The sequence below is a fragment of the Heterodontus francisci genome, chromosome 20, assembly GCF_036365525.1.
Source record: "Heterodontus francisci isolate sHetFra1 chromosome 20, sHetFra1.hap1, whole genome shotgun sequence".
Taxonomy (NCBI): domain Eukaryota; kingdom Metazoa; phylum Chordata; class Chondrichthyes; order Heterodontiformes; family Heterodontidae; genus Heterodontus; species Heterodontus francisci.
The window spans coordinates 86838903-86851384 of NC_090390.1; the positions used below are offsets into that span (position 1 = coordinate 86838903).

The 12482-nt window shown below is 54.5% G+C and overlaps 1 protein-coding gene across 1 annotated transcript in view; it reads left to right on the forward strand.

Annotated features, from left to right (window-relative positions):
- LOC137380982 (uncharacterized) overlaps positions 1–12482 on the forward strand; it is a 67068-nt gene that overhangs the window by 8286 nt on the left and 46300 nt on the right. The window contains exons 4-5 of the mRNA XM_068053398.1: positions 6251–7379; positions 8150–8302. Coding sequence (XP_067909499.1) covers positions 6251–7379; positions 8150–8302 — 1282 coding nt within the window. The remainder of the gene's footprint in view (positions 1–6250; positions 7380–8149; positions 8303–12482) is intronic.

Genomic DNA, 12482 nt, shown 5'->3' on the forward strand with positions numbered 1-12482 from the left:
CTCCTTCTCCAGGGACACCTGGGCGCGAACGTAACCGCGGAAGAGGGGCAGGCAATCGGGCAGGACGGACCCCCCTGACGACCCGCAACCTGGACCTGTGAATTGCCACCTTGGCCAGGCCCACGAGCAGACCGACGAGGAGATCCTCCTCCCGGCCCAAGCCCCTCTTCACCGGGTGCCCAAAGGTCAGGAGCGTGGGACTGAACTGCAGCCAGAACGTGAGGAGCAGCCCCTTCAGATACTCAAAGAGGGGCTGCAACCTCGTACACTCCATATATACATGGAACATGGACTCGTCCAAGCCGCAGAAAGTACAGGCGGCCTGAGAGTCCGTGAACCTACTTAAAAGTCTATTGCACGGGACTGCCCTGTGCAACACCCTCCACCCCAGGTCCCCGATGTAAAGGGGGAAGACTCCCGCGTAGAGAGACCTCCATCCGGGTTTCCCCTCACTGCCAGATGGCAACGCGGACCGCCAGGGCGTGTCCGGCCGGCTGACGAGGGCGATAAAGTGGAGAGTGTGCAGGAGCAGCCCGTACAGGAAATCCTTCCGCGCCGATTGGAATGGCACGGAGGGCATTTCCGAGAGGCAGCTCGGGTTGTGTGGGACCGGCTCCCGAGGAGGGTTTCGGGGCGTGGGTCCGATCAGCAGTTCCGACCAAGCGGGGTTCAGCTCGGCCGGGATTGTTCCGCACTCCCGAGCCCTCTCGACACCCACAGTGATAGGCGTCCCGGAGGCTTCGGCGACTCCTCCGCCTGCCGGTCCGTCGCCGGAGTCAGCCGCCCGGACAGCCGAGGCGCTCGCCTCCGCCGGCGGGGGAGCGCCCTGACTGGAGGCAACCATGTTCCAGACTCTGAATAGATCCCAGTAAAAGACAGGCAACTCCCTCAGAGAGGCGCGGCTAACAGACTCCACCGGGAGCTGCGTGTCATCTTGAAGGCAGTGACACTGGCGGAAAAAATACGTTGCCAGCGCACACCATCTGGGAGGACGCTCGACGTACAGGTATCTCTGCAGGGTCCGAAGGCGGAGTGTCGCAGCCTGGGTGCGGACGCACACCAGCGACTGGCCGCCCTCCTCGATCGGGAGACTCAGGGCCGCGGCAGAGACCCAGTGTTTCCTCTTGCCTCAGAAGAAATTGATGAGTTTCTTCTGGATCTTGGTGGCGAATGCAGGGGGCGGGGCCAACGTGACCAACTGGTACCACAGCATGGAGGCCACCAGTTGGTTTATGACCAGCGCTCGGCCCCTGTAGGAAAGCACTCGGAGCAGTCCGGTCCAATGCCCCAGCCGAGTGGTGACTTTCGCCTCCAACTCCTGCCAGTTTGCCGGCCAGGCTTCCTCAGCGGGGCTAAGGTGGACTCCCAGATAGAGGAGGTGCGTGGTGCTCCACGCAAAAGGTGTCAACTCCTTCGGCAGGGAGTCCACCCGCCACTGACACACCAGGAGTCCGGAACATTTCTCCCAATTGATCCTTGCGGAGGACGCGGTAGAAAAGGTCTGCTGGCAGTCGCGCATCCTTCGCAAGTCAACGGGATCTGTGACCACGGGGAGCACGTCGTCGGCGTAAGCCGAGAGGATGACCCGCATGGCCGGCTCGCGCAGAGCCAATCCCGTCAACCTCCTGCGAAGCAGGCACAGGAACGGCTCCACGCAGATGGTGCACAATTGGCCGGACATGGGGCATCCCTGACGCACTCTTCTCCCAAAGCGAAGGGCCGCCGTCAAGGACCCGTTAACTTTGACTAGACACTCTGCGGCGGCGTATAAAAGTCGGACCCGGGCCACTAAATGCAGCTCGAGTCCGAAAGCGCGCAGAGTCCCGAAAAGGTAATCGTGATCCACCCTGTCGAACGCCTTCTCCTGATCGAGGGAGAGAAAGGCAACTGACTGACCAGTCCTCTGGGAAAGATGGATCAGGTCCCGGACCAGGTGGATGTTGTCATGGATGGACCGGCCCGGGACCGTGTAGGACTGGTCGGGGTGGATCATGTCGGCCAGCACGGAGCCCAGGCGGGTAGACATAGCCCGGGCAAAGATCTTATAATCCGTGCTGAGGAGGGAGACCGGACGCCAGTTTTTAAGCAGGTGGAGATCACCCCTCTTCGGCAGCAGGACGATGACCGCCCTGCGCCACGAGACGGGCATCTCCCCGGTCGCCGCGCTTTCCCCCAGGACTCGCGCGTAATCGTCCCCCAGGACGTCCCAGAACACCCTGAGGAACTCCACGGTCAGCCCGTCCAGTCCCGGGGATTTGCCCCTCGAGAGCTGGTGGAGGGCACCAGTCAGCTCCACCAGCCCTCTGGGCTGACCTTCGGCAGGTCCTCCCAGAAAACTCAGCGCGCGTCCTCGCTGGACGGATCCGGAGAGAACAACGCACTGTAATAAGTACGGACCAGGAGGCCCATTCCCTCCGGATTCGTGATGGAGGATCCGTCGTCGGCCAGCAGCTCAACGAGCTGCTTACGGACCTCCCGCTATTTATCCAGCGAATACAAGAAGGGTGAGGCACGGTCCAAATCTTCCAGGATCTGGATCCGCGACCTCACATACGCGCCTCGGGACTCTATGAGCTGCAGGTCCCTCAGCGCGCCCTTCTTTTTGTACGCCTGCCACAGGGCCGGGTCTGCGACGGCATGACTGAGGCGGGACTCCAAGTCGAGCACCTCCCTCTTGAGGCGCCCGATCTCGGCTTCCCGCCTCTTGGTCGACCCCTTCGCGTACTGCTGACAGAAGACATGGATGTGAGTCTTGCCCACATCCCACCATAGCCTGAAGGAGGGGAAGCCCCCCTGCTTCCTTCTCCAGTCGGCCCAGAATCGACAGAACGAGTCCCGAAATCGCACGTCCTCCAGCAGCCGGTTGTTAAAGTGCCAGTACGCGGACCCCGCCCACGCGCGGTGCGGAGTGAACTCCGTCCACACCAGATGGTGGTCTGAGCACGGCACCAGCCGCATGGAGACCTCCGAGACGTGGGAGACGTACGCCTGCGAAATGTAAAGGAGGTCGATTCGGGGCCCTCCTCCTCCAGACCTCTACGTGAAGGCGCTGGAGTCGGGATGGAGATTCCGTCAGACGTCCACCAAGTTGAGGGAGCTGATCAGTCCCCTCAACTTCTCCACTGAGCCTGGCCGCGCTGGGGACCGGAGCGATCCCCCACCTCAAGGGTACAGTTAAAATCCCCCCCAAGGATGATGCACTCGCCGCTATCGATGGAGCTCAAGAGAGCGGACACTTCTGCAAAGAAGCGTACTTGCAACGCGCCGGGTCTGGGCGCGTACACGTTCACAAAGTGGAGCGGCACGCTACCCAGGCGAACGGCGAGGTGGAGCAAGTGGCCCGGCACTAGCTCCTTGACCCCCAAGATCTCCGGCTGATAGCCACCCCACTAGAAATAGGGGTGAGATGACTCATGTAGACCCCACCCTGCCACTCCAGGAGCCAGGTGGCTTCGTCTCCCGGAATGGTGTGGGTTTCCTGCAGAAAGCTCACCGCGTATCTCCCTTCCCTAAGGACTGAGAGATTGTGAAATCTGCGGTGAGACCCCCTGCTGCCGTTGATGTTGAGGCTGGCTATGGTTATCTTCATGTCAAAGGTATTTAAAACCATCACCAACACCTCACTGTGAGAAGGGAGCGGAAGTGCACCTGGCCCTCCACTCCCCCAGCAACCTATTGAGGAGTACATTAAATCGGCGCCTCTCAACCAGTTTCACACCCGTGCCCTTGCCCGCTTTCTTGAAGGCGGCACAGACAGACTGGATGATCAGCGCCAGATTCGACCAGCGGTCGAGGGCCAGGTGTACTTTATTGCAGCAACCCCTGCAAACTGCGAGGAAATCCCGGAGTTCCGCCGTGGGGATGAGAGGAGATTCGGTGGGAGGCACAAGGGACTCCACCACCTCACTGGCGATGGAATCAAGGTCGTCTTCCGTGCCCCACACCGAATCCCCATCCTTCTCCGGGTCGTCACTGCCAGCGGCCGACACATCCACCACACACGGTGGGGCGGACGTCCCGGCCGCGCCAGCTGGTCCTGCCTCCATCACGATCCCACCCCCAGGATCAATGGCGGAGGAGTCCTCTCTGAGTTCTGCTGTGAAACTGGAGCCTGTGGGCACCAGCAGTTCAGGACCCCCCTCCACCTCCGTCCCCAGGCCAATGAGTGGTCCAGGGGAGACAGAAGTTCCCGACTCCGGAAATCCACCCGGAGCCGAGACCGGAGGCGGAGAGAGGAGGCCATCTCCCACTCCGCCAGCACCCACAGGCCCAGCAGATGGGGCAGCATTCTCGGTTATAACCGGTTCGGGTGTCTCCTGGTTGGTGGTGGACTCCGGCTGGGAGGGCCGACCCTTTGGGGCCTCGCCCTCCCCTCTACTCAGGGCACCCGACCCAGTGGCAGTGGCAGAATGGGCGGCGTCCTCTGGCTCCCCCACAACAAGCAGGGCCCCACTTACTCCTTCAGGAGGGGCCTCATGTATCGGGGCCTTCCCCTCCCCTCTAGCCTGAGGAATAGGGAGCTCCTGCCCGGACTTTGTAGCCTTGGTGGTGGCGGTAGGGGAAACCTGGGGACCCGAAACAGGAGACAGCTCCCCTCCAACAGATGGACCCTGCGCCTCAGGGCCCCTTGTTATCTCTGTGGAGGGGTGCCTTCTCCTCTTTTTCCCACTAGGGCGCAGAGGCTCAGAGACCTCCATGTGAAAACCACAGCCTCCGGAACCGACTGAGCAGTGTCTGTTGGATGTGTGGGGGGAGTGGGAGGAGGTGCTGTGGAACCACCCTGGGCCGCCGAGGTGGAGCTGGCGGCCGGGAGGTTGGGGCAGTTCTTACGAACATGCCACACCCCCTTGCAGACGTGGCACTGCGCCCCATCCGAGGTCCAAAAGACGCAGTAGGCCGTCCCCTGGAACTCCACATTAAATTGGCCTTCCGAGTCCTCCTCCTGCGCCAGCTGCATAAATAACTGGCGGCGGAAGGAGTTGACATGTTGGAGGCTGTGTTCCTGAAGACCAAGCCGGACTGGGGTGATCCCCGACCTCACCTCCCCCATGTGGTGCAGGTGGGGAAGGAGGAGCTCACTGGGAATAAAGGGCGGGACGTTTGATAACATTATCTGCTGCGCAGTGGCCCCTAGAGGGTCCCCCGGCAGGAAAGTCCCACCCACAGTGAGCCCTTTATTCAGGGCCAGGGACACGGCCCGTTTGGTCTTCAGGAAGAACACAGCCTTCCCGTACATTTTTGAGGCTGCCACAATGGCCGAGGGGCCGACAACCTCGGCCATTGCCTTTACGCAGGCCTCTATAGACATATTGGGGTGGGGATAGCTCTTTACCCCATGGCTTGAAGTAATTAATTTAAAAGGTGACGGGGTCACACGGGCGGCCACAGAGGCTACAGCCGCATTGGTATGAGAGGGCCCCGCCACCAGTGATGATGGGCTTGCCATGGTTCAAGAGCCAAACCCACCCCCAAATTGCAGGCAGGCAAACAAACAAACAAAGAAACCAACTAGGAAGTTTGGGGAGAGGCTGAGGGTACACAGGAAAGGGGAAAGACAGGCTGCAAGCGATGACTTTGCTTTTTTTCTCCTTAAAGGGTGGTACTCTGAGCACTCTAAACACTCCTGGTCTTCCAGTCTTCTGGTTGTGGGAGGGGTCTTCTCCTGGGTCAGCCGAAAGCTGCCCAGGCACTAGTTCGATCCTTCTGTCTCTATCGCCAGGCAGTTTCAGCTGACCCAGGCTGGGCAATTCGGGTGGGGAGGGAGCTTCCTTGTGTATTCAGTGCAATTGCACAGCTCCCTATAGAATTGTACAGCCCCCACCCCTTGTTGTTCCGGCCTCTTCCACCTCCCACAACAGTCCAAATGAAATGAAAGTTTGGTGCTCGACACCCACCTCGAAATACAGCCTTATTGTCAAAGTCTTTCCTCCTCTGCAGCAAAAGTTGTTCAGAGTTTTGCAGTCTGTCCTCAGCAACGTCAGCTGCACCTCGTTGATGCACTCTGGAGTCCCAATTAGGAAGCAGCCAACCCCAGTGCTGTACCTGTCCTGGGAGTGTTTGAATGGACAGTGCAGAGGGAAGTGACACTCTCCAGTTCTGGTGGCCAATCCTGATAGTCCTCAACTTGATAAGTAGAAAAATAGACACCAAAATGTGAATACATTTGAATATTTCTTTCTGTCAAACTCCAGCTTCAAGCCTCGCTGTGACATGATGCAGTGAATCTAATGCCTGCCTGCTTTTCCAACAGGGAACTGCTTTCTGACAGCGATGGAGAAGCTAAGCTCCCCACAGGAACTGAGCCGCTGATTGCGACAGAGAGTGATATAGACCTGACAGCTCAGCTTGTACCATCGGGGGGGCTGCAGAGTCATCCCTATGTGACCACCCTCCCCATCAGTGAGACTGGGCCGCTGGAAGTCTCCACATTTGAGTACACCTTCTCGCGTAGCCCCTGCGTTTATGCAGAAGCTGGCCCAATACGCTCCATCCCACACAGTGACTACACAATCCCTCATGCTCCTGCTGGCCACGACTCCTCAAAGACTCTTTGTGAGGAGATGCCCAATCGAGGCAGCAGCCATGTCAAAACCTTAGCCTCCAGCACCATCCCCTTCAGTTTAGGGACTAGTCCCAAACCAGGTCTCATAAAAGGCAATGTCGGTGATGTGAGTGTACAAGGTCCTATAGGGCGGTTATTCAGAGTCGTACCGGACAACACCATGCAACAAGGTCAGAGGGCACAAGAGCCCACCCAGAACGCCAACTTCATGGATCCTGAGACGGCTGGGATCTTCTCCTCAGATCCCAAGACAGAAGGTTGGATACTGGGGGAAAATGAAGATTTGTATTGTGAAACAGGTGGTTGCGGTAGAGGCTCAGTTGACCTGTACACTGATCCGAGTCAAAAGAGGGAGGAGCATGTTGCCGGGGCAGAGGAAGGTCACGAACCCCAGAGATCGGCATCTGCATTCTTTGAGAATTCTGTCTGTCAAGATAGCCAGTCGCGCAGTGACTTTACATTGCAAACCATGGGAGATGCCTTTCACCCAGAGCGACCTGACACAGAGTCTGACACAGCTGGCTCGCTGGGAGAGAGCCGGATGTCACAGAAAGAGGAGGTAGTGAAGAAGACAAGGAAGAAGAGGCAGAGAAACAGGCAGCCATTCTGTCCATCCAACATGTTTATCAGGAAGTCCATCAAACTGGCACATAACAGGATTACGAGGGAACACACTGCTCAAGTTCTGGATGAGTTCAGACGGATTTACATTGAGGGCTTTTTGGAAAAAAGCCAATTTTTTGACCTGTTGGATTCAGGACTTGCCCTCTCAAACCAAGGGAGGGAACATTTCATGGACAAAGTGATTGTTACCATGGTAAGTGTTTTGAATGATGGTTGCCATTGCTTCAGGAATAGTGTCAGTGGTCCCTGTCCTCCTGAGTCATGGCCTCTGCAGAGATTAGGATTAGAGGGCATGGTGATCCTCAGGTGTGGTGGCAACAATGGGTCTACAGACTAAACCAAGGTGACAGCCCATGGGGATGAAGGAAAAAGTCATAGATAGTTTGCTCCATGGTCACTTCCTTTAGGCAGAAGCTGTAGCTCAGTGGGCAACAGTCTCGTCTTTGAGTCAGAAGGATGTCAGTTCAATCCAGCTCCAGAATCTTGAGCTCATACTCCATGCTGACAGTCCCTGTGCCAGTACTGAGGGAGTGCTGCACTGGCGCAGGTGCTGTCTTTCAAATCAGATGTTTGCCCTGTCGGGCTGATGTAACAAAATCCCACAGCCCACAGAAGAGCAGGGGGGAGTTCTCCCCGGTGTCCCGGCCAATATTTATCCCTCAACCAACATCACTAAAAACAGATTATCTGGGCAGTGTCCCATTGTTGTTGTGGGATCTTGCTGTGTTTACATTAGCTGCTGCGTTTTCTACGTTACAACAGTGACTTCACTTTAACAGTATTTCATTGGCTGTAAAGGGCTTTGGGGATGTCCTGAGGTTGTGAAAGGCTTTATAGAAATGCAAATTCTATCCTTTCTTTCTTCAAGCCTCTAAGCTGTGACACTGCTGACGTGCCCCTGTTAGAAGTGAGGGTTTCAATGGTTTGGCTATAAGTCTGAATTTCATTATTTTCTCCTGTCAGCGAGATGGAAACAGGCTGGCACTGAGTCCAGCCAAACATGGAAGCATCAGTTACTACAGACCCTGTGTGGAGTTTCACTGTGTCCAACAGTTGGGGAATAACTGGTTCCGAGTGAAGGACACGACAACAGGACAACTCCTACTGATGAAAAAGGTCTGTTACTTTTCTTAAAAAGAAACTTCAAGTGGCTCCTCCGCCCCCTCCCCCCCCCCCCCCCGCTCGATGGGTTAGTTAGATGAAGAGTATGGTAATGAGTGGGCTGTGGTGTGGCAGTGAGACAAACAGATCACAAGCTCCCAGTTTCAATCTTATGGACTGGCGAGATTCCAGGTTTGATTCCCGCTCTGTGTTGAGTTAATAGAGCTCATCCAGGACAGCTTTACAACTGCCAAACAACAGAGGGAAATGATCTGGGTTCATTGACCTGTCTGGAAAGAGTGTGTGTATTCTTTGCACATGCGTGTGTATGTACGTGTGTGTGCATTCGTGTATGTGTGTGTGTGCATGCATGTGTACTTTATTGGGGGAGCATGGAATGTGTTTTGGCTGTAAATCCAGCATTGTCTAATAGTTACTGACACTCAGCTTCAACACTAATGTACCAATCAGTCAGAGTGAAGTCCTGACTGATATAGGGGTGATGGGTGTGTGAGTGGCGAGCGGTTTTGTGAACAGGACCTGTTATCCAACAGGAGTCGCTGCTTCCGAAGGGAACAAGAGAAACACTGACAGAAAATAAAACAACCCCGACCAGTTTGAATTCATTCACCTTGATTTAGCTGCAGCCTCCAGTAATCCCTTAACCAGGATTAATTAGAGCCCAGGTTTTCATCCATACAACACCCAGTAAAGTGGGATCTCTGACGCACACCCGAGACAGTTCAGCTTCTCTCTCACTGTAATTAGAGACCTATATTTTCTCACAAGTATTAATGGTGATCATTAGTATGTAAACTGGCTGTCACACTCTGCTCACAATATTGGGCTCATCCTTCTTGTGTTCACTTGGGGACTGAAGCTGCAGCAATGAAGAGTGGAAAAGCAGCAGATATTGATCATTCTGTCCCACCAGCAGTTGGACTGTTTGGGACCTCATCATGATTACAAAGTGTTTCGAGGATTATGGGAATAATAAACAGTAATGCCAACAGGATTTCAGAGAAGTGCAGTGGTAGCTGTAGTGACACCAAGACGGTGAGAAACTCCAAAAGGGCAATTTCTGATGGCTACTTATAACCGTTGGCTGTGGTATAATTCTGCGGAAAGTATTGGGGGTACAGCTCTGTCACTATAGAACACTGGGGTACAGTACTGGTGAGGACAGCTCTGTCACTATAGAACACTGGGGTACAGTACTGGTGAGGACAGCTCTGTCACTATAGAACACTGGGGTACAGTACTGGTGAGGACAGCTCTGTCACTATAGAACACTGGGGTACAGTACTGGTGAGGACAGCTCTGTCACTATAGAACACTGGGGTACAGTACTGGTGGGTTCAGGTCTGTCACTATAGAACACTGGGGTACAGTACTGGTGAGGACAGCTCTGTCACTACAGAACACTGGGGTACAGTACTGGTGAGGACAGCTCTGTCACTATAGAACACTGGGGTACAGTACTGGTGAGGACAGCTCTGTCACTATAGAACACTGGGGTACAGTACTGGTGAGGACAGCTCTGTCACTATAGAACACTGGGGTACAGTACTGGTGAGGACAGCTCTGTCACTATAGAACACTGGGGGACAGTACTGGTGAGGACAGCTCTGTCAATATAGAACACTGGGGTACAGTACTGGTGAGGACAGCTCTGTCACTATAGAACACTGGGGTACAGTACTGGTGAGGACAGCTCTGTCACTATAGAACACTGGGGTACAGTACTGGTGAGGACAGCTCTGTCACTATAGAACACTGGGGTACAGTACTGGTGAGGACAGCTCTGTCACTAGAGAACACTGGGGTACAGTACTGGTGAGGACAGCTCTGTCACTATAGAACACTGGGGTACAGTACTGGTGAGGACAGCTCTGTCACTATAGAACACTGGGGTACAGTACTGGGGGTACAGGTCTGTCACTATAGAACACTGGGGTACAGTACTGGTGGGTTCAGGTCTGTCACTATAGAACACTGGGGTACAGTACTGGTGAGGACAGCTCTGTCACTACAGAACACTGGGGTACAGTACTGGTGAGGACAGCTCTGTCACTATAGAACACTGGGGTACAGTACTGGTGAGGACAGCTCTGTCACTATAGAACACTGGGGTACAGTACTGGTGAGGACAGCTCTGTCACTATAGAACACTGGGGTACAGTACTGGTGAGGACAGCTCTGTCACTATAGAACACTGGGGGACAGTACTGGTGAGGACAGCTCTGTCAATATAGAACACTGGGGTACAGTACTGGTGAGGACAGCTCTGTCACTATAGAACACTGGGGTACAGTACTGGTGAGGACAGCTCTGTCACTATAGAACACTGGGGTACAGTACTGGTGAGGACAGCTCTGTCACTATAGAACACTGGGGTACAGTACTGGTGAGGACAGCTCTGTCACTATAGAACACTGGGGTACAGTACTGGTGAGGACAGCTCTGTCACTATAGAACACTGGGGTACAGTACTGGGGGTACAGGTCTGTCACTATAGAACACTGGGGTACAGTACTGGTGAGGACAGCTCTGTCACTATAGAACACTGGGGTACAGTACTGGTGAGGACAGCTCTGTCACTATAGAACACTGGGGTACAGTACTGGTGAGGACAGGTCTGTCACTATAGAACACTGGGGTACAGTACTGGTGAGGACAGCTCTGTCACTATAGAACACTGGGGTACAGTACTGGTGAGGACAGCTCTGTCACTATAGAACACTGGGGTATAGTACTGGTGGGTACAGCTCTGTCACTAGAACACTGGGGGACAGTACTGGTGGGTACAGCTCTGTCACTATAGAACAATGGGGTACAGTACTGGTGGGTACAACTCTGTCACTATAGAACACTGGGGTACAGTACTGGTGGGTACAGCTCTGTCACAATAGAACACTGGGGTACAGTACTGGTGGGGACAGGTCTGTCACTATAGAACACTGGGGTACAGTACTGGTGAGGACAGCTCTGTCACTATAGAACACTGGGGTACAGTACTGTTGAGGACAGCTCTGTCACGATAGAACACTGGGGTACAGTACTGGTGAGGACAGCTCTGTCACTATAGAACACTGGGGTACAGTACTGGTGAGGACAGCTCTGTCACTAGAACACTGGGGTATAGTACTGGTCAGGACAGCTCTGTCACTAGAACACTGGGGTACAGTACTGGTGGGTACAGCTCTGTCACTATAGAACACTGGGGTACAGTACTGGTGGGTACAGCTCTGTCACTAGAACACTGGGGTACAGCACTGGTGGGTTCAGGTCTGTCACTATAGAACACTGGGGTACAGTACTGGTGGGTTCAGGTCTGTCACTATAGAACACTGGGGTACAGTACTGGTGAGGACAGGTCTGTCACTATAGAACACTGGGGTACAGTACTGGTGGGTTCAGGTCTGTCACTATAGAACACTGGGGTACAGTACTGGTGAGGACAGGTCTGTCACTATAGAACACTGGGGAACAGTACTGGTGGGTTCAGGTCTGTCACTATAGAACACTGGGGTACAGTACTGGTGAGGACAGGTCTGTCACGATTGAACACTGGGATACAGTACTGGTGGGTTCAGGTCTGTCACTATAGAACACTGGGGTACAGTACTGGTGAGGACAGTTCTGTCACTATAGAACACTGGGGTACAGTACTGGTGGGTACAGGTCTGTCACTAGAACACTGGGGTACAGTACTGGTGGGTACAGCTCTGTCACTATAGAACAATGGGGTACAGTACTGATGGGTACAACTCTGTCACTATAGAACACTGGGGTACAGTACTGCTGGGTACAGCTCTGTCACTATAGAACACTGGGGTACAGTACTGGTGGGTACAGCTCTGTCACAATAGAACACTGGGGTACAGTACTGGTGGGGACAGGTCTGTCACTATAGAACACTGGGGTACAGTACTGGTGAGGACAGCTCTGTCACTATAGAACACTGGGGTACAGTACTGTTGAGGACAGCTCTGTCACGATAGAACACTGGGGTACAGTACTGGTGAGGACAGCTCTGTCACTATAGAACACTGGGGTACAGTACTGGTGAGGACAGCTCTGTCACTAGAACACTGGGGTATAGTACTGGTCAGGACAGCTCTGTCACTAGAACACTGGGGTACAGTACTGGTGGGTACAGCTCTGTCACTATAGAACACTGGGGTACAGTACT